Source organism: Ictidomys tridecemlineatus, chromosome 2 (assembly GCF_052094955.1).
Source record: "Ictidomys tridecemlineatus isolate mIctTri1 chromosome 2, mIctTri1.hap1, whole genome shotgun sequence".
NCBI lineage: Eukaryota > Metazoa > Chordata > Mammalia > Rodentia > Sciuridae > Ictidomys > Ictidomys tridecemlineatus.
This window is the reverse complement of record NC_135478.1, coordinates 3,833,055-3,858,546: the sequence shown is the minus strand read 5'-3', so window position 1 is coordinate 3,858,546 and position 25,492 is coordinate 3,833,055. Positions and strand designations below refer to the sequence as shown.

The 25,492-nt window shown below is 51.3% G+C and overlaps 2 protein-coding genes across 9 annotated transcripts; one reads left to right on the top strand and one right to left on the bottom strand.

Moving 5' to 3' along the window:
• The first annotated feature begins 64 nt into the window (after positions 1 to 64).
• Khsrp (KH-type splicing regulatory protein) lies at positions 65 to 11,327 on the top strand. 3 transcript variants are annotated; one of them, XM_078034484.1, is made up of 20 exons: positions 65 to 313; positions 2,051 to 2,147; positions 2,750 to 2,788; positions 3,313 to 3,352; positions 4,140 to 4,189; positions 4,454 to 4,525; positions 5,347 to 5,404; positions 5,736 to 5,910; positions 6,020 to 6,118; positions 6,498 to 6,596; positions 6,686 to 6,788; positions 7,460 to 7,560; positions 7,684 to 7,828; positions 7,917 to 8,077; positions 8,161 to 8,270; positions 8,702 to 8,790; positions 8,872 to 9,072; positions 9,150 to 9,227; positions 9,289 to 9,473; positions 10,510 to 11,327. In XM_078034484.1, the coding sequence occupies exons 1-20, from the start codon at positions 65 to 67 to the stop codon at positions 10,516 to 10,518; spliced, it is 2,160 nt and encodes a 719-aa protein (XP_077890610.1). In that variant the 3' UTR covers positions 10,519 to 11,327. The 3 variants fall into 3 exon arrangements, with proteins under 3 accessions (XP_077890610.1, XP_077890601.1, XP_077890595.1); XM_078034475.1 differs by having other exon boundaries at positions 9,313 to 11,327; XM_078034469.1 differs by having other exon boundaries at positions 9,289 to 11,327.
• On the bottom strand, positions 10,536 to 25,429 carry LOC101958018 (adenylate kinase isoenzyme 1). 6 transcript variants are annotated; one of them, XM_078034584.1, is made up of 5 exons: positions 24,997 to 25,199; positions 23,578 to 23,777; positions 22,036 to 22,149; positions 12,828 to 13,022; positions 10,536 to 12,236 (listed from the first exon to the last, which is right to left on the bottom strand). In XM_078034584.1, the coding sequence occupies exons 2-5, from the start codon at positions 23,701 to 23,703 to the stop codon at positions 12,168 to 12,170; spliced, it is 504 nt and encodes a 167-aa protein (XP_077890710.1). In that variant the 5' UTR covers positions 23,704 to 23,777; positions 24,997 to 25,199; the 3' UTR covers positions 10,536 to 12,167. The 6 variants fall into 6 exon arrangements, with proteins under 6 accessions (XP_077890710.1, XP_077890707.1, XP_077890714.1 ...); XM_078034581.1 differs by having other exon boundaries at positions 25,029 to 25,199; XM_078034588.1 differs by having other exon boundaries at positions 25,090 to 25,199.
• Positions 25,430 to 25,492: the final 63 nt, after the last annotated feature.

Below are 25,492 nucleotides of genomic sequence, written 5' to 3'. Positions count from 1 at the left end.
GCCGCCGCCGCCGCCGCCGCCTCCTCAGCTTCAGCCTCCGCGCCAGGCCCGGCCCCGCCGCGCCATGTCGGACTACAGCACTGGAGGACCCCCGCCCGGGCCGCCGCCGCCTGCCGGCGGGGGCGGAGGAGCCGGGGGCGCCGGGGGAGGCCCTCCGCCGGGCCCGCCGGGTGCGGGAGACCGGGGCGGCGGCGGCCCGGGCAGCGGCGGTCCGGGCGGAGGTTCGGCCGGGGGCCCCTCGCAGCCGCCCGGTGGGGGCGGCCCGGGGATCCGCAAGGACGCCTTCGCCGACGCGGTGCAGCGGGCCCGCCAGGTGAGGAGGCCGCGGGCCTGAGGGGCGCGCGCGCGAGGGCGGGGGAGGGGGCGGGGGTCACGTGCGCGCGCGCGGGGTCGCCGGTGGTGGGGGCCGGGGCCGCGGCGGGGTCACGTGGGTGGCAGGCTGGGGGCCTGGCCCTTCCTCTCTGTCTCCAGTGGGTTCCTCGCGGGTGACCCCCCCAGCAGGGGGTAGGGGCGTACTGGGGGTACCATGAGCGGCCCTTGGGTGTTCAGGGGCCCCAGAGCCCTGGAACTCACTTTGGGACTCCCCCTTAGGACACACGAACGCATGTTCCACTTTCCTGGAGGCCAAGGTCCACCTTCCCGGATAGAAGGGTCTTGCTCAGCCCCCTGCTCCACATCGGAGCAAGGGGCCGTGTTCGCTCTAAACCCAGTCCGGTTTCTGTCCTCTCCCAGGGAAGGAGGGACTTCGTTAGGGGGAGTCCTCCCTCCTGAGAGTGGACACCTTTGTGACTGTGGTGGCTGAGCATTTGGGTGAAATGGGGAAGACGGACATAGGAGCCCTTTGATGTTGTGGATAGTTTGAAAGCCTGGTCTGTCTCTGGGAAAGTGGGGAGGGTCCCATTGCTGTGTTTTGAAGTGCGATGACAACGTGGAGGTTTCACTTGTGTGACTTGACCTCCTCACACACAGCGCCTGGAGGCGTGGGGGCTCTTAGAATGAGAGGACTTCTCTGCCCTTTCAGGAAGCAGGCTTTCTCCCTGGTCAGGCCCATTGAGAGTTCTCAGGGGTTGTCCCAATGCCTGGGGCTGATGACTGGCTCCTCCCAAGATGGGTGGACCCGTTAGGTGGACTCCTGCCATCTCTCCAGGAGTGGTTTCAGGCTTCCTCACTTTGGGAGTGGGTTCTTAAAATTCTTAGTACAGTTGATCTGGTTGTCCCTCCACAAATGTATCTGAGGCAGCTTTAACTGGGAGAGTTGGTGCTGTCATACAGCCCCATATAGGCATCCCAAGAGCTTTGGTGCAAGGTAAGCTTTTTTTTTTTTTTTTTTTGAGAGTTGAACTCAAGGCTGGGGACGTAGCTCAGTTGGTAGAGTGCTTGTCTTGCATGCATAAGACCTTGGGTTCAATCCCCAGTACCACAAGGAAAAAAAAAAAGTTGAATTCAAGAGTTTGGGTTTTTAAACCATAAACAAGACTGTGGTCATAAATTAGTTTGTTGGATTAGGGTTTACTTGAAGTTGCTGTTCATGTATCTAAAAATGTAACCTGTGTTCCAGAAGGGTCTTTTGTTTTGGTCTGGTCACATGAGAATTTCAGGTGCCTTGAAGCAAAATGCTTCCATCAGATTTGTTCAGTAAATTTTTTGCAAGGGTTTTGAGGGTGAGGGAGATAAAGGAAAGTTGTACTTCATCCTTAGAAATTTGGCTAAAGTCAAAACTTTCTAGCTGTGCACCAGGGCCACCTGCATGAGGAAGTGTCTTGAGAGCTCCTTAGAGTGGACCCAACATCAATTGCAACTTGGCTGCCAATAGGTACAAATCCTACTGAGCATAGGAAAGGGGAGATTTTGAAATTCCTAGATACCTTGTGAGAGTTTTGAGATCTTTGGTGAAAATTTCATCTAGTACATCTGTAGTCTCAGGCCCTTCCCAAACTCAGGAGGGCTGCTCCCCACCAGATAGCAAGACCTGAGATGTTCTGAGAAGTATTGGTGCCACAGAGGGTTGTTTCAGGTAGTAATTCTTCTGTGCTTCTTACTTTATTTCTAGATTGCAGCCAAAATTGGAGGTGATGCTGCTACAACCGTGAATAACAGCACTCCTGATTTTGGTTTTGGGGGCCAAAAGAGACAGTTGGAAGATGGAGGTAACTCCCACTGGCTGCTTTTCATTTGGGAGGAAGGGCTGAGGGCAGAAAGGAGTGCTTCTGTTTGAGTGGGTTTTGGTGGCGGGGGACACCACTGCTGTTTGGTCTTTTAAAACCTCAGCCATCCCAGCTTTGTTAATTCTTTTGGTTCGGTTTGCCATCCTGAGATATCAGGTGGCTGAGAGGAGGGCACATTGATTGTGGCTAGAGTGAAGTTGTAGGTTCCCAAGATCAATCCTCCCCTTGTGGGAGCTGGGGAAGTAAGGGGCCTGAAGTCAAGTTGAGGCATCCTAGGCATTACCACAGAAGCAGCCAGTGTTCAACTCCTGGTTAACTCTTTTATCCCAAACACTGCCCCCGCTCCAAGAAGGATTTGGGTGCTGCTGCTCGCTAGTTACAAGGGCTCTTTTACTTTGGGTGCTTGTGGTAGGACTGAAAAGTGTCCCTCACACTCTATCCCACCTTAGGGCTTGCCTCATCTTCCTGTCTCAGCCCTCATGCTAGGGTTGGGGAGTTGTTTGCCCAGGACATGTGGTATCAGCATCAGGTCTGAGGCAGCCATAGGTGGGTGGGTGCTGCATCTGATATCCTCTCTTCCACAGATCAGCCGGAGAGCAAGAAGCTGGCTTCCCAGGGAGACTGTAAGTCCATGGGGTGATGTAGGCACAGGGCAGCTTCAGGGTCTTGAGGTTGGGGAATCAGGAGCTATAAGCACTGAGCAGGTGGCAACTTTTGTGGAGGGCTCGTGATATTTACATATGGGTGACCTATGAGTTCTAGGGATCCCATAATCCCCTGAAATTAAGGCCAAAAAATCTGCATGTGGGTTCATTCCCTGTAGAGGCCATCCCTGTTTTTGGAGGCTGGGAATGTAGCTCAGTGGTAAAGCATTTGCCTGGCCTGCGCGAGGCCCTAGATTCAACCCCCTAGCACCACGAAAAATAACTTTATCAACCAGGAAGTCTTAAAAAAGAAGGGGAAAAAAAAGGCAACTGTGTGTTTTTTTGGGGAAGGACTACAGAGCCCATCAGGTGCAGAAATAGACATAGAACCACTGTGATAAGCACCAGTGGTCCCTCATGTGAGCAGGGGTACCTGGGTGTGGCCATATGTGGGGCATGAAGACGAGCTAAGCCAGTCTTTTCTTTGGGATTTCTCTCTGCAGCAATCAGTTCTCAACTTGGACCTATCCATCCTCCCCCAAGGTAGGTTGTGACATGGAGAACAGGTTGGTTTCTCAGTTGTCCCTGGCTGTGTGGACTGACTTGGGAGGTTTCTGTCTGGGCCTGTACTCTTCAGGGTGTTCTTTTCTGTTGCTGGTGGGCCAGCAGGTAGGTGCCCAGTAGAGGGAAGGTAGGGAACTGTCCACTCCTTGTGCTCCCAGTGGAGAGGGCGATTGTAGTGGTATCTAGTGATAAAGGGCAGGCTCTGCCCCCTTGCTTCCTCCCCTGGGCTGCAGACGCTCAGAAGCACAGACTTCAGTCTTGCAGGCGCTTGTTTCATTGAGCCTCAGCCAAGCCTGAGGGTCTTTGCTACATTTTTGCTACCTCAGATGGATTAGGTGATTCTGACATAGGTCATTGGGGAAGGGCCTCAGTTTTGTAAAATACAATAAAAACTACTTGCTAGAAAAATGAAGTGAAAACAAGGATATACAACCAACTTTATTATTGGAGGCAATAGACATAAAAATAAGTTGACTTGTTGTGGAAGCAACTAAGTATGTGCTCTCCCTGAGGCAGGGAGGGGATACTGAGACCTGCAGAGGTCATGTGACTCACTGTGGGGAGAGGGAGCCCTGTCTGTTGTCTGCTTAGATCTGTGGCATCTTGGACCCCGAGTTGTAGGAAGTAGGGTCTGTAACAAGAAGTGCTGACGTTCCCAGAGGCAGGGCCATGGCTTCAGGTTCCCAGGGCCTTTCCTCCAGAAGACTCTCAAGTCTTCTATCCTCTTTCTCCTGCTCAAGGCTGACCTTCAGTTCTCTCTTTTCAGGACTTCAATGACAGAAGAGTACAGGGTCCCAGATGGCATGGTGGGCCTAAGTGAGTGTGGGTCACTGTGGTGAGGGGCGGTGTTCTGAGCCCCTGCCAGCCCAGAACTCCTGGTCAGAGAGATGTCCCTTTTCTGCTCTTATTTCTCCTTCCTTCCTCCCCTGGGCAGGGAGGATGGGTTTGGAAGCTCTAGGATTGGCTGCCTACCCACTTGTTGGCAGAGGGGCCCAGTGATCAGGAACCCCCACCCAAATATGCTGAGTTCTGGGCTCCCTTAGCCAATTCCTGCTTTTCTTCTTTTTTTTTTCCACCTAGTCATTGGCAGAGGAGGCGAACAAATTAACAAAATCCAGCAAGATTCAGGCTGCAAAGTACAGATCTCTCCAGGTATGGAGAACTAGCTTCCTGTTGGAACGGAGGCTGGGGCTGGCTTGGCCTCTGCTCTTTCTCAATCTCTCAATCTTTCTGGACTGGAGCAGTGAGCTGGGCTGACATTTATTAGTGCTTCCTGTATGGTCCATAACATACGTACTGGACCCAGTGCAGTACTGCAACCAGTGTAGCACCACCAAGTTTAGCTATTAACCTTTTTCTTTCCTGTATAAGTGGCTGAGAGCGGATTGAGGTGTAGGATCAAGCACAGGCGCCTTTCTTTGGGCAGTAGGTGCTGAACCATTGTTTTAGGTTTTTTCCTAAGTAACTACAAGGGAGGAGTATGTGAGGCAGTGTGGAATATTAGAAGAATAATCATTTGACGTCAGGCCTGGGTTTAAGTTCCAATTCTGACTTCTGCATTTGACCTCAGACAAGTCGTTTGCCTCTGAACCTTGGATTCTTGAGCTGCAGAATGCCTGCTAGGCTGGGGCTTTTTGAGGATTCTCTTGTGAAATGCATTGACTGCTGAGACTGGTGGGATCCTCAGTGGTAGTAGGGGTAGGGAATAGGTTTTGAGCCTTCTGGAATCTGCCTCTCCCTCCACCTCATCTTTTCCTTTAAAACTGTTTGCTTTATTGGACGTTAGCTTCCTGACCTTGGTCTTGAATAGAGTAACCTTCCAGGCATTTGTGGGGAGGTAGATTGATTTGTCAGGCTGGGGAGTGGTGACAGAAGTGGCCGCAGGTGGTTCTGGGAGTGTCCTCATCTCTGTGCAGGTCTTTCTGTGCCCTCAGGCCCAGAAGGGTACTGACCCTATTTTCCCTTCTCTCCAGACAGTGGTGGCCTACCTGAGCGCAGCGTGTCCCTGACAGGAGCCCCTGAGTCTGTCCAGTAAGTCTCTGACTGGCTCTTGGTGTGGTGAGGGGACTAGGCAGAAGCCCCTCCCTGTCCTTCCCTTTAGAAGTTGAGGGTAACACCCACATGTGTCTTCTTCTCCTGCCCTCTAGGGAGCTGTATTGATATATTGATAGGTTGATTCCCAGAATCCAGACATCTGGGGAAGCTATAAGCCTGAATGTTCCCAGGGCCTGTTCCTTTCTCTTGTTATATATCTGATAAATTCACTGGGGTCACTCCCCCCACCACCCCCTTTAAGCTGGGTGGGGCACCTGGCCAGTTCCCTTATTTGTAAGAGACAGCACCTTATTCTTCACCTCCCCAGGAAAGCGAAGATGATGCTGGATGACATTGTGTCTCGGGGTCGTGGGGGTCCCCCAGGACAGTTCCACGACAATGCCAATGGGGGCCAGAATGGCACTGTGCAGGAGATCATGATCCCTGCAGGCAAGGCTGGCCTGGTCATCGGCAAAGGCGGGGAGACAATTAAGCAGCTACAGGTGAGGGGCAGCACCAAGAACAGGCAGCACAGTTCCCTCTTGTGCACGGGGCTTCCCCACCTTCTCCAGCTCCAGAAAGTCACACTAACAGTTACCATTGGTTGTCAAGGAACGTGCTGGAGTGAAGATGATCTTGATTCAGGACGGTTCCCAGAATACGAATGTGGACAAGCCCCTCCGTATCATTGGGGATCCTTATAAAGTGCAGGTGAGGATTCCCTGGGATGTGCTGGGCTCTGGAGAGCATAAGGGCGGGCAGGCTGGTGGCAGTTCTGCATTCTTTGGAATTTGTGAAGGTGAGTGCAACGTGGAGAGGTTTTCAAGAATACCAGCTTTGAGGTCAACCTTGACCTGTTCATGTGCTGAGCTATTTCAACAAGTGGCCTCAACTTGACCTTCCGTTTCCTTATCTGGAAGATGAAGCTTCGGGTGGTGCCTGCCCACTAGGGTGGCAGATAGAGCTCTGTGGAGTGTTGTGCTGGGTTCCACAGAGGCTTGTGGGGCCTTCACTATGACTGGGAGCCTGGGGGACAGGTGTTGTGGGTGACAGGGTTTGCCCATGCTGTCTGTGCCCCTTATGTTTGCAGCAAGCTTGTGAGATGGTGATGGACATCCTCCGAGAACGTGACCAAGGAGGCTTTGGGGATCGAAATGAGTATGGATCCCGGATTGGTGGGGGAATTGATGTGAGTACAAGACTACCCCAGGAGATAGGCAGAGGGCAACAGCTGCAAGAGATGGACTTGGGCTGATCCTGTACCTCCCGCTCTTCCAGGTGCCTGTGCCCAGGCATTCTGTTGGGGTAGTCATTGGCCGGAGTGGAGAAATGATCAAGAAGATTCAGAATGATGCTGGTGTGCGGATACAGTTCAAGCAAGGTCAGGGCTGAGTCTGCCGTTGGTGTGGGTGGGTTGGCGGGCACCTCCTCTTAGGATCAGTCAGGGGCCTGTGACAACCAGTCATGCCCCTGCACCCACTCCAAGCCTGCCAGTTGCCCTCCCTGGGAGGCAGACCCTGAGGCAGCATGGCACTGTGGTTAGGCTTTAGCCTTTGAGAGGGCCTTCTTGCTCCTGGTCCAGCCATCAGGACATGCTTTATCCTCTTCCCTTCTCTAGAAACAGCCATGTGAGAGTTGGCCATGGTGTGGTCTTTCCATGGGAAATATGTTTTCCTGTACACATCAAATCCACTAGGGCAGCCTGGGGGTACCCAGGCGCTACGTCAGATGACTACCCTAATCTAAGCTTTTGACACCTCAACATAGACAGAGGGACCCCCCTCTCCATTGGTTTTTGGGGTGTGGTGTTTTTTGTTGTTGTTTAAGAGATTATACTATAAAACCACTCAGCTGACACCCTAGCTTCTACCCTGAGTGTAGTTCTTCCTCTTTCCCAGTCCCAGAGGAAGCAGGATTTGGGGGTCCCTCTTGAGAGACTTCACAGATGTTTGGCTTGGCATAGTATTTGCCCTGAAGAGGCAATGTTGCAGGGGTTTGGAGTTTTGCTTTTCTTTTAAATCAGTCTCTCTGCTCTCTTGGTGCTGGCCTCAGATGACGGGACGGGACCTGAAAAGATCGCTCACATCATGGGTCCCCCAGACAGATGTGAGCATGCTGCCCGGATTATCAATGATCTCCTCCAGAGCCTCAGGGTAGGTGGCTTGGGAGTATGCTGGGTGGGCTGGGGAGGCCAGGAGTAGGCTGGCCTGGCCACCCCAGCAGAGTTTAGAACCAGGCAGACTTCCTGGTTCATCCTCCTCCTCCCTGTCTGGCAGAGTGGTCCCCCGGGTCCTCCTGGGGGCCCTGGCATGCCCCCTGGGGGCCGGGGCCGAGGACGAGGCCAAGGCAGCTGGGGCCCTCCTGGTGGGGAGATGACCTTCTCCATTCCCACCCACAAATGTGGGCTGGTCATTGGCAGAGGTAAGGAGCCCTGTACACCCTCCACCCCTGCCCTGTGCCCTGCCCCATGCCCTGCCCACTCAATTTGACTGGCTTTGGCTCTCCACAGGCGGCGAGAATGTGAAAGCCATAAACCAACAAACAGGCGCCTTTGTGGAGATCTCTCGGCAGCTGCCACCCAATGGAGACCCCAACTTCAAACTGTTCATCATCCGGGGCTCACCCCAGCAGATTGACCATGCCAAGCAGCTCATTGAGGAAAAGATTGAGGTGGGCTCCTGGAGGGATCTGAGAGAGTGGGTCTATACCATTCTCCCCACCCACCGATCACCTAATCTGCCTCTTCCTTTCAGGGTCCTCTCTGCCCAGTTGGACCAGGCCCTGGGGGACCAGGCCCTGCTGGCCCCATGGGGCCCTTCAACCCTGGGCCCTTCAATCAGGGGCCACCAGGGGCTCCCCCACAGTGAGTATTCCTCTTAGCCTCTTGGGATTTGGGGGAATGGGGTTGCTGGCCTGAAGAGGACAGGCCCCATTTCCATTCCCACTAAGAAGCCTGCTGCCATATCTCAGATGCTCATTGTCAGGCCTGATGCAGCCTGTTTTATAGATGCCACATAGAAGCAGTATGACTGCTGGCCTTGGCGTCTTCCTCATGCATGTGCTCAGATGTTTTGTATGTGTTGAGTCTTGAGGACTTCTGTTTCATGTCCTTGAACCAGCATGATTGTTAGTGTCCTTTGCCCTTTGTGTTGTAGTTGATTGCTCTGCCCACATGCCCTGTTAAGTGTGATGGTCAGGGCCTCTGACCTGCTGGCTGCGTGCATGCATCCCTGCCCAATGCTGATGGCTGTGGCCACCACACCTCAGCTCATTGTATTCTCTCTTGTCTTTCAGTGCTGGTGGCCCCCCTCCTCACCAGTACCCGCCCCAAGGCTGGGGCAATACCTATCCCCAATGGCAACCACCTGCTCCTCATGACCCAAGTAAGTGGTATACTGCACAGGGGAGGCTGGGGCCAAGCTGCTGTGCTCCTTCCTCATCCTGGACTTCCCTTTTGCCTGCAGATAAGGCTGCTGCAGCAGCTGCAGACCCCAACGCCGCCTGGGCCGCCTACTACTCACACTACTACCAGCAGCCCCCAGGCCCTGTTCCGGGCCCTGCCCCGGCTCCTGCAGCACCGCCCACTCAGGGGGAGCCTCCGCAGCCCCCACCCACTGGCCAATCAGACTACACTAAGGCCTGGGAAGAGTATTACAAAAAGATAGGTGAGTCTGTAGTGCAGCTGGGGTGGTTCCAGGCCCACCCAGGAAGGGCATCCTCTGACCTCACTTGGCCCCCACAGGCCAACAGCCCCAGCAGCCCGGAGCACCCCCGCAGCAAGACTACACGAAGGCCTGGGAAGAGTACTACAAGAAGCAAGGTGAGCTGGCACTGGAGGGCTGGGTGGGGTTGTAGGGGACAAGTGCCTAGCTCTCCCACAGCCACTTACCCTCCTCCACCTCCAGCGCAAGTGGCCACCGGAGGGGGTCCCGGAGCACCCCCAGGATCCCAGCCAGACTACAGTGCCGCCTGGGCAGAGTATTACAGACAGCAGGCCGCTTACTACGGACAGACTCCAGGTCCTGGTGGCCCCCAGCCGCCTCCCACCCAGCAGGGACAGCAGCAGGCAAGTGGGAATTGCCACCCTCCTCCTCCTCCTTTCTCCTTCCAACCCCCGGCCACCGTCCATCCTGCCTTAGTGGGTAGCGCCGGAAACCCCTTCCCCTGCGGGGTGTGCCCTTGATGCCTGCAGCGGGGCCGTGTGGCAGAGGTCTCCGGGAGTGCCCACGCGCCCGCCGGGAAGCGCACGCTGGGTCCAGAGGTTAACGAAGAGGCCTCCCTCCGCCAGCTGCTTGTTCCTGTGTAACGCTGTCGCGATGCTGGGGGAGCGCGAATCACACAAAGGTGGAACTTGTGAACTGGTGGGTAGTCCTGGGGGTGGGGGACAAGCAAGCAGCACCCGCGTTGGTCGCCATCCCGGCTGCTAACCCACTCACTCAAAATCTGGCCATTTGGGAAGAAAATGTCTATTTTTTCCCCCTCTGCATCACTTTTTTTGGTTTTTGTTCTTTTTATTCTTTTATTTTTTTAAGCCAAGATCTTTATCCTGTGTCCAAGTGACTGTTGCAGGCAGCCCTGGTTCTGGCGGGGATGAGGGGAGCCAGGAGCCCGCCGAGAGGGTTAGGGGTACTGTTGAGCCTCCTCCGCTCTCGCGCTCGCCTCTGTGTCCCGGTCTTGTCTGTGAAGTGGGCATGACGATCGTTGCCACCTTCCAACCTACCTCACAGGGGTGTTGTGGGGACACCGTGATCTCTGATTGTTAATGTTGTGATGCGCCGGGAGCCCGCCCCCTCTTCCTTCCTTCCTTCAGACAGGACATGCTCCTCCCTGCCCTGCGCCTCTCTGCCTCTGCTTCTCTCTTGCTGCGTGTCCTCCTCTCTCCTCCATCAAGGAGCAGTCTTGACTCCAGCGAGTCCTGTGAGGCTAGACTCACTCACCTCCGTCCTCCCTCCCTTCCACCTGAGCCAGCTGTAGGTTTGGGAGCGGCTTCCCAGCCCCTCCCACCCCGCGTGGGTGTTCCAGCCTTTCCAGCCTCCTCGACACCCCCAGTTCCTGCTCCCCCTCCCCGTAGTGACCAATTCCTATCTCTTCCCTCTCCGCAGGCTCAATGAATCGAATGAATGTGAACTTCTTCATCTGTGAAAAATCTTTATTTTTTTTTTCTCCATTTTGTTCTGTTTGGGGCTTTTTGTTTGTTTTATATTTCATTTGTTTGGCGCTAGAGCGATGGCCGCTGTGGGGGTGCCGGGGAGCCCTCGCGGTGAGTGGCCGAGGTGGCGGCACAGGCTGCCAGGCTCTCGCTCTCTCGCTCCTTCTGTGTGTCTCATACTCTTCCTTTCAAAATTGGGATACTTCACGTTGAGCCAGCCTTAGAAGATAGCGAGAATTAAATCTCTGCCAAAAAGAAATTTTAAAAATTAAAAACAAAGAGCAGAACAAAACCTATAAAATGATATATAAATATATATATATAAATCTCTATACCCCCCCAGCCTTCCTGAAACCGCCTGAGGGTAAAGTGATCATTTTCTCCCTACTGCCGGTGGCCCTCTTCTTGTTTTTAAAATAAACTTTTAAAAAGGAAAAAAAAAGTCATTCTTGCTTTTTTTTCTTTTTTCTTTTTTCTTTTTTTCTTTTTTTTTTTTTTTTTAGTTAGAGTTGGAACATTCCTTGGACCAGGTGTTGTATTGCAGGACCCCTCCCACCCCGCCTCTCTCTCCTTCTCTCGCTCCTCTTCCTCCCTTAGCTCGGCCGCACGCCCCCCCCCTCCCCAGGACTGGTCTGGTCTTTTGTCTTTTCATCTGTTCAAGAGGAGATTGAAACTGAAAACAAAATGAGAACAAAACAAAAAAAATTGTATGGCAGTTTTTACTTTTTATCGCTCGTTTTTAACTTCACAAATAAATGATAACAAAACCTCCCTGTGTCTGCTGGGTGCTGTCTGTCTCCCTCTCCTCTCTCTCCTCCCTCCTCCCTGTAGGATTTTGAAGCAGATGTTTGTTCTTTATAGATGTTTAAAAAAAAATGGTAATGGTGATTGGAAATTACAAGCTTTGTGTTGTGTGTGTTTTTTTAAGAAAACCAAAATATAAAATAGTTTTTTGCAGGTGCACTGTGCTTTCTTATCCCCTTCTCCCCTTTTTTTTCTTTTTGTTAAATAAACTGCTTTTTGTTAAAAAGAAAAAACTGCATGTCGACTGCAGTTATGTTTGAGGAGAAACAAGGTTTAACCCAAGGGAGTGTGGGGTATGTTCCCGAAGACTGCCCTTCACCTATGGAAAGGGGACAGTGGCTAAGTCCTAGCAGGACAGTCTTCTGTCCCTGTTTTTCCCTCTGGGAACTTGGGGACCAAAGCACCCTCCAGGGACCAGTGTTCCCATGGATGCAACCATCACTACAAGGTCTTGTGCTGTGCCTGTGTCTCACAGGAGTGGCCCAGGACAAGCTGGGCCTGGCTTTGGTCTGTTCTGACAGAGCCTGGGGTAGAGGTCTGGCTTGTGCCACTGCTCACTGGGGCAGCTGGATGGCAGAGGGCACCAGGAACCACTCAACCTATCTGGCCCAAGGCAGACAGCCAGAAGGTCTGAGGTTATGGTTGAATACTAATATATACAAATCAGGTTTCATAATCAAAATGATGGGTACCTACCTACCCCCACTGAAAGGGCCTGGGAGGGAGGATTTGCTCAGGGCATTGCTACCTGGGTCCCTCGTAGATGTCTCAGGCGCCGGCAAGCCCAAGCCCCCAGCCCCTCCTGGCTCACCACAGACTTTCAATGACAGAGCAACATTTGGCAAAAATGTTCTCTGGAGCCTCTTCTGCTGATATCTAGAAAAGGGGGAGCCCAAGGGTCAGATGTAAGTCCTGCATCAGGGACACGGCCCCCCACCCTCAGATTAGCATGGGACACCAGCAGATTTGCAGGCCCAGGTGCTACCCCCCAAGGCCGAGCAACAATGCAGGAGAGGAATGAGTCGGGGTGGGAAATTCTGTCCCTTGGCCCAGTCCAGAAGGACAAGTGATGCAAGAATGGCCCTCTGACCATCCCATTCCAGCTAAAGGTGGACCTTGAGGTGCTGAACTTGAGCCTTGGCTGGTGGGGGAAGGTGACATTTTTCAGGCTTCTGACAGGGACAAGGACATACATGGTCAGAGTCCTTGCATCTTCCTTAGAGTGAAAAGTACAGGAGCCAGGTGGGTCATGTAAACTGGGACCCCGGGCATGCAAGGGAATGGCACTGGGGTTTCTTCACAATATTTTGGAGCCTGTTACACATTTATGTGCCCCACACAGCCTGTGCTCAGGAGGAAAGATCCAGGGTGGATGCTGGTAACCAAGGCCAGCTCCAGTGCGACACTGAGCTGGTCAAACTGGACTCACTCCTAGGATGTGTGACTGACCAGTGGGGAGTTACCTACATTTCGCAGCAGTTTCTTCTGTTGGTAGAAGGTCAAGACAGGCTCGCACAAGGTGTAATAGGTTGCTAGGTGACGGAACATGACCACTTCACAGTCTTCTGCCCTGCGCTCCACCTGGCCCCGGTGCAGCACCCGCTGGACCATGGTCTGCATGGAACAGTCAAACGCGATGACAATGTCGGGGGCCCGACCCACCTAGGCACCAACCAAGGGGACTGGATGAGGAAGGGGCCCTGGGCACCAGTTCTCCCAGAGACCAGGAGTTTGGTAAATATCAGGCCTCCCTAGTCTCTTACTTAATTCAAGTTCTGGGTACTTATTTTTCGGAGAGCTGAGTCAATTACGTTCACAGAGCTCCTGGGCCACACAAGGCACATGAGAGACTGGGTCTTGCCATCCTACCTACCCAGATCCACCCTCCCTGGAGGCAATGAGGACATCTACTCTTGGCCCTCCTGCTAGAATGACCTTAGAGTGTATAGTACAAACTATAGCTCTGATATTCTTTTCCTCCTTTTTTATGCAAGTGGTAAAAACATGATTTACCCATGACTTCACTCAGTAAAGATGACTCCATATCAGCACATATATCATATTTCCTGACTGTCTATGAACACTTGCAGTTGTCCTTCAATATCACCAGGGGACTGATTCCAAGACTCCCCACAGGTGTCAGAATCTTGGATACCCAAGTCTCTCTCATAAAATGGCATCATTATTTGCCTAGAATCTACATACATTCTCCTGTAGACTTTGTGTGTATGTTTTACTGGGATTGAACTCAAGGGCACTCTCCCATTGAGCTACGCCTTGCCCCACCCTTTTTATTTTTTGAGACCAGGTCTTGCAAAGTTGCTGAGGCTGGCCTTGAACTTGCATCCTCCTGCTTCAACCTTTTGAGTTACTAGATTATAGGCAGGTGCCAAGTGCCTGGCAGAGTTTGAAATCATTTCCAAATGACTTGTAATACCTAATGCAATGTAAATGCTGACCCACTGGGATTATAGGTGTGTGCCACTGCGCCGGGCCCAGATACAATTTTTTTTTTTTTTTTATATTTGTGATCAGTGGTTGGTTGACTCCACATTGGCGGGACCCATGGATGTGGAACTGGCAGATACAAAGAGTTGCCCCTATGTTATAAAGGAGCCAAGTCTTCCTAAATTAGTTGATAATTTAAATGTGATAAGAACATATTTTTAGTGGAAATAAGGTTGATTTTCACATTCATGTACAAGAAGAAACCAGCAGAAATGGCCAGGAGATGCTTAGAAGAGAAAAGCAATAATAGGTGGTGTAAGTGATGGAGGGGTATTGAACCCTCCTAGACATTAAAACCTCATAAAGCCTCTCTAACAGCAGCACACAACCAGATAAATGAACCCCTGGAACAAAATAAAGAAAGAAATAGATCCATGTGAATGTAGCGACTTGGCATATGGCTAGGATGATATCCTAAGTCAGTGGAAAAGAGATGGACTTTTAAATAAATCATGTTGGGATAACTGGTTAGCAACTCAGAAGAAGCTGAAATCAGCTCCTTCCCTCACTGTCGGAAATCGCCTCAACAAATAAATGGTAAATGTGAGAAATAAAACCATATGAGAACTAGAGAAAAACAACATGGAAAAAAATCACCTGAGAGCAGAAGTAAATTACAGTCAAAATCCAGGAACAATAATGGTAAAGGTTGATAAATGGGATGAACATTTGAAAACAACGTGCATTGGCCAGAGTAGGCTTGGCACTTGGGAGGCTGAAGCAGAGGATCACCTGAATCCAGGAGCCGGGCTGTGAGAACAGCAGAGCAACAAGTGAGAAGGAGCGGGAGTAGGCGAGATGAGGAGGGAGAGAAGGAGTGAGGAAATACAACTCGCTTCACAAAAAATACACACACACACACACACACACACACACACAGAGTTAAAAGATAACTGACAAATTGAGAAAAAAATATCTGCAAGCCATATCACAAAGAACTAGCACCACTGATACACAAAGACCTCCTGAGAGTCAACAGGAAGCTGATGCAGTGGCACATGCCTATAATCTCAGTGGCTCCAGAGGCTGAGGCAGAAGTATTACAAATTCAAAGTCAGCCTCAGCAACTTAGAACCTGTCCCCTCTCCAAAAAAATCTCTAAAAGTGCTGGGGATGTGCCTCAATGGTTAAACACTTTTGAGTCAATCCCTGACACACAAAAAAAAAAAAAAATCAAGAAAAATGGCAACAATTATTTGAAGAAAAATAAAATGTACAGAGGGTGTTCAAAGAAGTGGCCTTTAAACTTTGGAAAGATTCTTAAACTTAGAGAAACACCCGATAAATCTGCACTGAAATATCATTTCTCAGTTAAGCAGGTTGACAAAAATCCAAGATTCTGGCAGCATCTTTTGTTGGTGTGGCTGTGAGGACACAGGCACTCTGACAAATTGCTGATACCAATGTAAAATGAAGAGCCGCTTGACAGTTTCCAGCAAAAGTCCGTTTCAAAGATAGTAGTGAAATTAGAAAGTGACATTCAAAATATGGTGGCATGGTTTTGGAGGCAAAAGATTGGAAACAATGGAAGGCCACAGGAGACTAACTGAACACATGATGGCCCAGCCACACAATGGACCACTACAAATTCATAAGAAGATCTCCTGACACTGACATGCCATCTTGGAGATGAGAAAACACTGAAAGTGGAGAATGGTGGGGGGAGGGAAGTATACACAGAATGATATGGTGGGACACACACACCCCTACTTTATTTCCAAGTGCCACAAGAACCCAAGAGCTGCTGAAAAGGGTGGCCTTTGGGAGGAGGAGAGCAGGTCTCTCAGGAGTGTCTTTATGTGGCTCTGTTTTGGAAGCATGAAATGATTTCTCAGTTCAAAAATTAGATTTTAGGAACAGCTCAGTAGTAGAGCTCATACTAGCATGCACACAGAAAACAAATAAGTAAAATAAAATAAATATTTAGCATGCACAAGGCCTTAATTTTGATCCCCAGTGCCATCAATAAGTAAATGATAAAAATCTAAAACTAAAAAAGCAGTCCCTAACTATAAAAGGCCAAACTGAAACAAATGAGCCCAATTGTGTCTCAATTTCATCACATAATTACACAGAGAGAAAATAATTTTTTCAAGTGACCTGGTATTTTTACTGTACATACATAGGGGGATATATTATAAGGAAAAGTAAAGAAAGCTTCAGTAGTTTTATTCTTTTTTTTTTTAAGAGAGAGTGAGAGAGAGAGAGGGAGAGAGGGAGAGGGAGAGAGAAAGAGAGAGAGAGAGAGAGAGAGAGAGAGAGAGAGAGAGAATTTTTAAGATTTATTTTTTCAGTTCTCGGCGGACACAACATCTGTGTTGGTATATGGTGCTGAGGATCGAACCTGGGCCGCACATATGCTAGGCAAGCGCGCTACCGCTTGAGTCACATCCCCAGCCCAGTAGTTTTATTCTTAGGAAAAAAAAATTAGTGGTACTGGGGACTGAATCCAGGGGCACTTTACCACTGACGTATGTATCCCCAGACTTAACTTTATTTTTTATTTTGAGACAGGTCTCACTAAGTTGCTGAGGCTTGCAATCCTCCTGCCTCAGCCTCCCAAGTTGCTGGGATGACAGGTGTGTACCACTGCACCAACTTTAGTAGTTAATAATGACATGTTGTTTTGAAGCTATTTTGTATCTCATGAGATAATGCAAACGAGTACATTGATAGTATTAGCAACCAAAATTTTTAGTGAAAGAGAGAAATAAAAACACTGTAAATGTTACATGTGAACTGTCAAGATCAGTGTGGACTTATATTTTTCTTTTCAAAAGCACGTGTTCTGACCTGAGGAACGGCTCAGTGGCAGAGGACTTGGTTAGCACCGGAAGACCCTGAGTTCAAGAAGACCATGGGTTCATTCCCAGCTCCACAAAACAAAAAGAAAGTACAAGTTTCTTTGCTCTATCTGCTATTGGCTGGAAACAACCAGCAGCAACAGGTGCTCTCTGCACTCAAGCTGTGCCTCACTTAAAAAGGGCCTCCTGAGAAGTGGACTACTGGGGATTGGGCAGGAAGAGTGTCAGGGAGTCCTGTGCCAGAAAGCAAAGCAACGTTCAACAGGAAGAGGTCGCCAGTGTCAGTGGGAAGGGGCTCCCTACGCCAAACCTGTGATCAACTGAGCATCAGAAAGATAACTGCACAAATAAATTATAAATAAATAAAGATAGAAAAGAAAGATAACTGCAGCTGACAGACACATTGAATAGGGACAGCTGTTCCTTGGTATCTATGGGGCATTGATTCCAGGAACCCAGCAGATACCAAAATCGAAGAAGCTCAAATCCCTTACATAAAATGGCACAGTATTGCGCAGAGCCTGCACGTCCTCCCATAGGTTTTAATCGTCTCCAGCTGACTTAGGACACCTACCACGATGTCAACACTGTCAGAGATGCTAAGCTGGTGTTTAGGGAACCCCGACAAGACAAGGAGCCACATTTCCCCAGTTCTGGGGACTGAACCCAGGGCCCCCGCCCTTTCTATTTTTCACCTTGAGACAAGGCCTCACTGAGTCGCCCAGGCTGCCTGGAACGTGGTCCTCCACCTCAGTCTCCAGCGCCATCACACCCAGCAAGAGGCGATGTTTAAAATGAATGCCTTCCATCTGCAGCTGCTTGAATCCATGGATGAGGGACCCACAGATAGGAGGGCCCTGAGTTCACCGTGAGCGAGAAAGCAGGGCGGAGGGCAACAGGACAAGGGGTCCTATGCGGCATGGGGGAAGGGCTTGGACCCGGGTCCCGTCTGCCGTCGCAGGCCTAGTGTCGGGCATCTATCCTGGCTTTCTCCTAGGGGCACGGTTTCAGGATAACCAAAAAGTAGTTGAGGAAGGAAATGTTCTTCATTAGGGAAGAATTCTAATACAGAAAGATGGGGAAACTGGCCAGAAGGGAAAACTTAGCATTTAGCAACATTTAATTAAATAAATAATTCAGCTTAGCAACAGATGAGACCAGATGGGCGTTTTGCAACAGTAACTGCGTGACCCCTCCTCGGTTTCCAGCGCTGTCTTGACAAAGTAGCAAGGGGGATCTAATGACACAGACAAGAGAACCTGAGGCTCCCACAGTTCTGGAGGCTGGAAGTCCAAGGTCACAGTGTCTGCAGGGCTGCTTTCTCCTGGGTCCTCTCTGTGACTTCTAGAGGTCGTCTTCTCCCTGTGTTCCTACATGGTCGTCCTTCTGTCTGTGTCCTTCTCATAGGGACTGTCCTGGTAATGGATTAGGCCCTCAATAATGAGCCTGTCAAAGACCCTATTTCCAAATACAGAAGTCACATTCCAAGGTCTTAGGGCTTAGAATTTTTACTTTTATTAATTTTATTTATTGTTTGTGTGTGTGCACACACGCACATGCTTGGGATGGAACTAGGACCTCATACTTGGTAGATGAACGCTCTATCACTGAGCCACACCCTGGCCCCAGGTCTTTCTCTTTTTCGGTGCTAGGAATTGAACCCAGGGGGTCTCTACTACTGAGCTACACCCCCAGCCCTTATTATATTTTTATTTTGAGACTGGGTCTCACTAAATTACCCACGATGGCCTTGAACCTGCAGTCCCCCTGCTCAGCCTCACCAAGCCACTGGATGACAGGTGGCCCCCCCACTCCTGCTGAGAGACAAAATTCAGCTCCCAACAGACTCCTTCCTAAGAGGGGGCTGTCAGGCATCCAGGAGCCTCCTGACACGCTGCAGAGCAATGCTGTGCTGATCTGTCTGCCGTCATGGCCTGGCTGGCAAGCACTGCAGAGCCGGACTGCGCGGAGACAGACAGAATGCCCCACCACCATCAGAACACAGCAAAAAAGGACCTGTGCCAGCCCACGTGAGCCTGGGTTTGGGTCTGTTCGTTTTTCCATTGCTGTTGTTCTGGGTTGGCTTTGGTCTGGCTGCTGGGATGGACCCCAGGGTCACATGCATGCCAATCCACCCCACAACGCTGTTCTTCCCCTTTCTCAGGACCACCACTGGGCCCCAGAGAACACTGGGGGCCTGATACATTGAAGAAAACAACAACCATCTCAGACAATGTTCTAATTGATGGGACAAAGTGACTCTGAGTCCCAATTCATAAGAAAATACAGAGAGGCAGGTGTTCAGAAAAACCAGCTTGCAGGGACGGCTCCATGGTCAAGCACATGCCTAGCACCGTGAGGCCATGGGTTCACCAGCACCAACAAACCCTACAGTCAACGCATGCTTTGCACCAGCAAGATGCACACCATGTGACACTACAGCGAACTGAACACCTGGTTTCTTCACCAAATTCCAAGGAAAAAAAGACCAAGATAAAAGAGAACCTGAGAAGAAAAGCTACGCAGGACCCACACAGCCAACTGCAGCAGCCTGTGTCACAAGACCCCGATCACAGCAAGACACCAACAGAAACAAACTGTTCAACACTCACAGAAATCTGAACATCGACCATCAGTCTGAAGAGTGGAGAATGAGCTGTGATGGCAGGAGATCTCTGATTTTCCAAGTCTCCCCCTTGGAGAAATATATGCTAAGATATTTGCGGATGGAAAAAAATACTCAACTTGGATTCAATAAAGCTGTGGCCGACCTTCAGGTACAGGGAAGATGAAGGACACAGACCTTGGTAGGCTGGGAGAGGCCCTGAGGAGACACGGCTGCAAGGCTCCCCAGGCTGACCAAGCCACTTTAAGAGGCACTTAAGAGAAGAGTCACATGGCGCAGTACGGAGGCATTCATGTCGATGGTTTCAGAGGGGTTGTGTGAGGTTTGCGGGGAAGCACCGTCATGGGAGCGGGAAGACACACAGCAAGAGGGCTGGACGCACAGAGAACCAGCAGCCACTCTGTGACAGGGGCTCCACCTGGCATGAGGGCTCCTCTCTACATCCCACTTCTGTGAGTTTCACATTGTCATCACAGACACTTGGAAGGCTTCTTTGCTGGCATCCCACTCAGGGAGCAGTGGGAACACAGAGGTGACAGATTCTCACTCTCTGGTGAGGACAGCGACTGTGACCGGGGTGTCTCAAGTCTCTCCCAGGCTTCCACAGGTGGCCTGGGTGGTGCTTCCGAACCTGCTCACTGCCAGCACCACTGTCCACCACAGGCCGCCTCCTTCCTTTGGCACTTTTTTTTTTTTTTAAGGAAGTGGTATCATTACTTGGATCCTTGGAAAATTAACATCACTGGCCATAGGGGTACCTAAAAACAGTGTCACACTCAGCCCTCTGTATCTGTTTCTGCCGTTCAACCAAACCCAGCAGAAAATATCTGAAAAACGGCGTCTCTCATCAGTGTGGTCTTTCTTTGTTGTTATTCCCTAACAACACGACACAACGCGACAACCACTGACAGGGCACAGACACGGTACTAGGTGTTGGTAAGTTCCCTGCAGATGTTTAAAGTCCACAGAAGGGGACTAGGGGTGTATCTCAGGGCTAGAGCGCTTGCCTAGAAGGCATGCAGCCACGGGTTCCATCCCTGGCGCCCCCCAAAATGAAACAAATGTAAGCGCCTACAGAAGAGTGAGCTCAGGCTCTGTGCACACTCCGTCCTTTAATAAGGGTCTTGAGCATCTTTCCATTTTTGGCCTCTTCAATGAGTCCTGCAACCAGTGTGGATGCCAAGGGGCGGCTGAACTGTCATGTGTTCAACTATTAGTTCAACCTCTGACCCAAGTAGTACCAGGAAGCATGCTGCCCTGGCCTGGGCATCCCCACTTCACAGGACAGGTGTGGCCCCTGATCTTCAGATGCCTGTGCGCAGACGCAGAGACACTGCGCAGCCGCAGAGACACTGCGCAGCCGCGCAGGGTGCTGCACAAGTGAGCTCTGTGGTCCTGGTCAGCAGATGAGGAACGACAGGGAAGGGCGTCTGGGAGAGCTCAGTTTGGCGGGCACAGGTGGTAGCCCCCCTTGAGAGAGGACATGGAGAGTGAGTGACCCATGCTGGACAAGTCCGAGTGAATTTCTTCTGGTTAATTTTACACGTCAACTTGGATCTTACCAAAGGACCTGTATGGACACCAGATCAGGTGCCCTGTGGCATGGAGAGATCATTTCAATAGTGTTTACAAATGAATAAGCTGGAAAGAGAAACCCGTGGCAGGCTGGCGGTCTCCAGGCGTTTCTGGGATTTGTGAAATTCCACTTAAACCCCTTCAAAGAAATCCTGGCACTTTGATGGAATCAAAGGTCACCGGAGGCTGGGTCAGCTGTCCCCATGGGTGGGTGGGGCCGTGCCCTTTGTTCACACCTCCATGGCAGTAGTCATGTTGGGCTCACTGTGATGAAGTGACAGGCTACTAATGGCTCCCTTTCTTTCCTGGACACAAGAGCTCACGGAGGGCAAAGGCCCAGTTGATTCATTTCTTGGTGTGCCTCAGCCCCCACCCAGCACCAAGTCTAAAGCAGGTGTCCTGTGACAATGCCAGCTACACGTATCCCACAAGTGTGCAGAGCCTCAGGACAGAAGCTGCGACACCCAAGCCTCGAGTCCCGTGGTCCACCGTGGGCCATCCGGACTGCACAGCCTTACCCATTTTGTTTTTTTTGGGAATCCGGGTCCAACACTTAAAAATGGGGGAGCTTCCACACTAGCTTCTCTGGAAAATTGACTGACTTGGCAACTCGGGGGCCTGCACGTCCCCATGGCAACAGCAGTGTGAACGCTTTCTGAGCTTCTGCAGAGCCCAGCGCTATTCTCAACACTCTGTGTGGATGAACTCATCTTCTGGAACGTTCCACGTGCTCACACCATTATTATTCTGACTTTTCACAAGGGGTCCAGGGCTTGTCCAGGCTCACACAGTTTAGGAGCTAGAGGCAGGGCGGAAGCCCAGGCAGGCCCAGTCCCAAGGACCCAGTTTAACCCTCCCCAAATGCAAAGCCCGCCAGGAGGAGTACAGACCCTACTCCTTCTTTATGGACTGTCTGGGAGCTAAACCCACCACACCTCATGAGGCAGACAATTTACCCCCCAATCGCCAGGGGCAGGGCAGCAAGATACTGCAGTGGCTGCCTCTCTTCACTCAAAGAGCTCACCAGTCCCTCACCCAGGTTCATCCCCTCCAATCTGCATCCAGTGCAGCCTCACCTGAGGTGGGAAGGGACAGTCTTACACACACACACACACACACACACACACACACACACACACACACACCGTGGGGGGGTACTCACAATGCGCTCAAACTCCTTGGCCTGCTTCAGCTCCTGGGGAAAGCCATCAATGAGGAAGCCCCGGCTCTCTGGGTGGGACAACATATTCTTGCTGATCATGTCTAGGATGAGGCCCTGGGAAGAAAGTGGGAGAAGTCAGTGCTTGGGCCCCAGTTTCTACAATGGTCATTCCTTAGTTGGGACTTCAGGTGAGGATGGGGAACACAATGTTCCACACTGCCCTGGGTTTTCTTTTCTTACTTTCCTCCCCCACCAACCCCCCCAGCCCTGTGCTGGAAATGGAACCCAGGGCCTTGCATATGCTAGGCAAGTGCTCTGCCACTGAGCCACACCCCCAGAACTAAATTGCTAGGGTTTTCTTTGTTTTGCTCTTGCTTTTTTGAGAGAGGGTCTTGTACCCTGAATTCCAAGTCAGCTCTGATCCCGGGGGAAAGAGTTTTCATTCTTCCCTTTTTACTTTTTGCAGTAATAGGACCTGACACAGGGCCTCACACATGCTAGGCAGGTGCTGTACCACTGAGCCACACCCCCAGCCCAGGAAAATGGGGTCTGAGGACTGGGCACGTCAACCATGTGCTGGGTGAGTGTCTGCCAGGTGTAGGCTGCCATTTAATCTTTACTATGATGCTATAAGGTAGGTGCTAGGATTACCTTTCTTTTACAGTTTATGAAGCACTTTCAGAAGAGGCCAGTGACACAGGGTTACAAAGAGAATAAACATGTGGTCCTTTAGTACACAAAGGGAATTGGTTCCAGGACACCAAAACCCAAGAATGCCCCAGCCTCTTGTGCAAAATGGTATAGCATTTGCACAGAGCTCAAGCACAGCCTACTGTAGACCTGAGGTCATGTCTAGACACACCAGGTGAAGACTGAGAGAACAGCTGGTAAGACAGTGTTGTTTAGGGAACGCTGACACGAAAAAAAGGCCTACTTATCTTCAGCAACTTCTTCCTGAATATTTTTGATCCACAGTTGTTGGAAACTATAGATGTGGAGTCTGCTGACTGTCACAGCTGATTTTATTAAGTGATTCTTAGGTACCAGGCACACTTCCCAACACTTTATAGGAATGATCTCTTCCCTGCTCACCATGACATTTTTGGGGGTGCTGCTGGGGAGCAAGCCCAGGGTCTTTTTTTTTTTTTTTAAGAGAGAGTGAGAGAGGAGAGAGAGAGAGAGAGAGAGAGAGAGAGAGAGAGAGAGAGAGTTTTTTAATATTTATTTCTTTTTAGTTCTCGGCGGACACAACATCTTTGTTGGTATGTGGTGCTGAGGATCGAACCCGGGCCGCACGCATGCCAGGCGAGCGTGCTACTGCTTGAGCCACATCCCCAGCCCCGAGCCCAGGGTCTTGTACCTGCTCAGCACACTCTCTACCACTGAGCTGTACCCCAGGCCTTGACACAGTTGTTGATGTAGTCTCCCCATTTCCCAGATAGGAGGCTCAGCATAGCAAACCAGTGGCCCAGGTGGGAGCCACAGCCTTCCCAGAGTTTGCCCTGATGTCCACCCCCACCTCCTCTGCCCATGAGCTCTCACCGAGGGTACCAGAAGTCCCTGCAGCATCATGTCACGGATCTGTCGGCCCCGATGGGTGCTTTTCTGGGCCTCCTGCCGCAGCAGCTGACCCAGCCCCACATGGCAGAAGCCATACTTAGTGGCCATGTTCTTGCACTGTGTCTCTTTGCCACAGCCTGGGCCACCCACCACAAAGATGATCAAGGAAGACTTGAGGATGTCTGTGGTGCCCAGGAGGAGGAGGAGCAACATGGTGAGTGCCTGCAGGGACCAGCTGGCACCGATGGGCTTGTGTCCTCAAGCTAGTGTGTGTCTTTGGATGACAGTGGACACAGATCTCGGGGCATAGCCTCTTTTGGCATAGGGGAGCCTTGGGGGCACATGTGTGTTCCCAGAGGTACGTCTAGGAGTGCTGTGCAGCCATGCAGGAGTGAGGATCTGGGCCTACACAGGCAAGGCCTTGGGTGCACGGCATCTTTGGGAAGCGTTCTGCTTTTACAATTGAGGAAACTGAGGCTCAGAGAGGGGCAGGAATTCACCTATGCCTTCAGACTCGTGCCATGCTGTGTGCCTAGTGTCCTTGTTTTTGTTCCTGAACTTGCCAAATTCATTTCTCCTTTCTGTTCCCTCCACCAGGAAAATCTCTGCCTATCTCAATTTCTTCTGGTCATAGCACAATCATCAGGTCTTCCCCGATGCCTGTCTAAAGAGACTTCTCTGTCTTAGAAACCCAGTCATGTACTTGGTTTTGTGTCCCTAGCCAGCCTCTGTACTCCAGGAGGACAAGGGCCGTTTCTGTCTCACCCATACCTACGCTTCCACCAATTGTCATGGTTCCTGGCATCTAGTAGTGGATGGGGAATAAATGAATGTCCAGTCAGTGGTTTATGGTTCATTTTTGTGTCTTGCTTCCCTACCCCTTTGCTTAGCCAACTCCTATGCATCCCTCAGTGCCCAGTTGAAATTACCCTTTTTCCCTCTGCCCTCAGAGCCTCACAGTGCTTCCCCTGTTGCCTCCTTGGGTGTAGATTCCATTTTTCTGAGTCTGTCTCTTCTGCTACATTGTAATCTCCAAGGAGACAAAGAACTGGTTTAACCTTGAGGGCCTAGAACTCAGAAGTGGCTCAGTGAGTGCATGACTGGGAAGATGTGCAGCTTTGTTACTGCCGTGCCTGGGAGGGGTGTACACACGGGATGGCGGGGAACCTGCACCTCTCTTCTGCCCTCTAGTCTCCTTTCCTCCCCGCCCCAGTAACCCAGCTACCCCCGCGATATTACCCTTCTCCTGGGGCCTCAACGGCCTGGCCATCTGGGGCAGCTTGGACTTGTACAAACCCATCCTGCCAGCATCCCTTGGGGTTGTCGCACCCCATCCCCACCCACTCGCTGACCCCTCTGGGCTCTGCTCTACGTCACAAGGCCCTCCCAGCCCCCGATTACTTTGCCGGATGCTGGAGATTCCCCTTACACACCGGGGCAGGGGGCGGAAATGAGCCCTCAACAGTCCCAAGCAGAGCCTGGTTGCTGCCTGACCTGACCAGGCGAGCCGTGGTTGCTATGGTGACGCGGCCTCCTGGCCCCCATTTCCGGAGCGCAGGGGCGCATGCGCGAGGCACCCGGGACCCGCGAGACGTTTCCTCCCAGCTTACCCAGGGTGCCCCGCGGCCCCTGGCTGTGACGTCACGGAGGGAGGCGTTTCCACACGTCGTGGTTAAATTATCCGCGTCGTACACAAGCATGTCTGCCACCGAAGGCGGCTGATTTGTCTCACAGTGGGCCTGGGTGTGTTGAGTCTGAGATGGGACGGGGAGGGGGAAACACAAATGATAGTTTTGACTGGCCCACAACCCTGGAGGATGGTGCCGTCGGTCAGTAGCGGACTTCCGCTTCCGGCCGGGCTGCGGCGCTTGCGCAAAATGACGTGGGGAGGGTTACT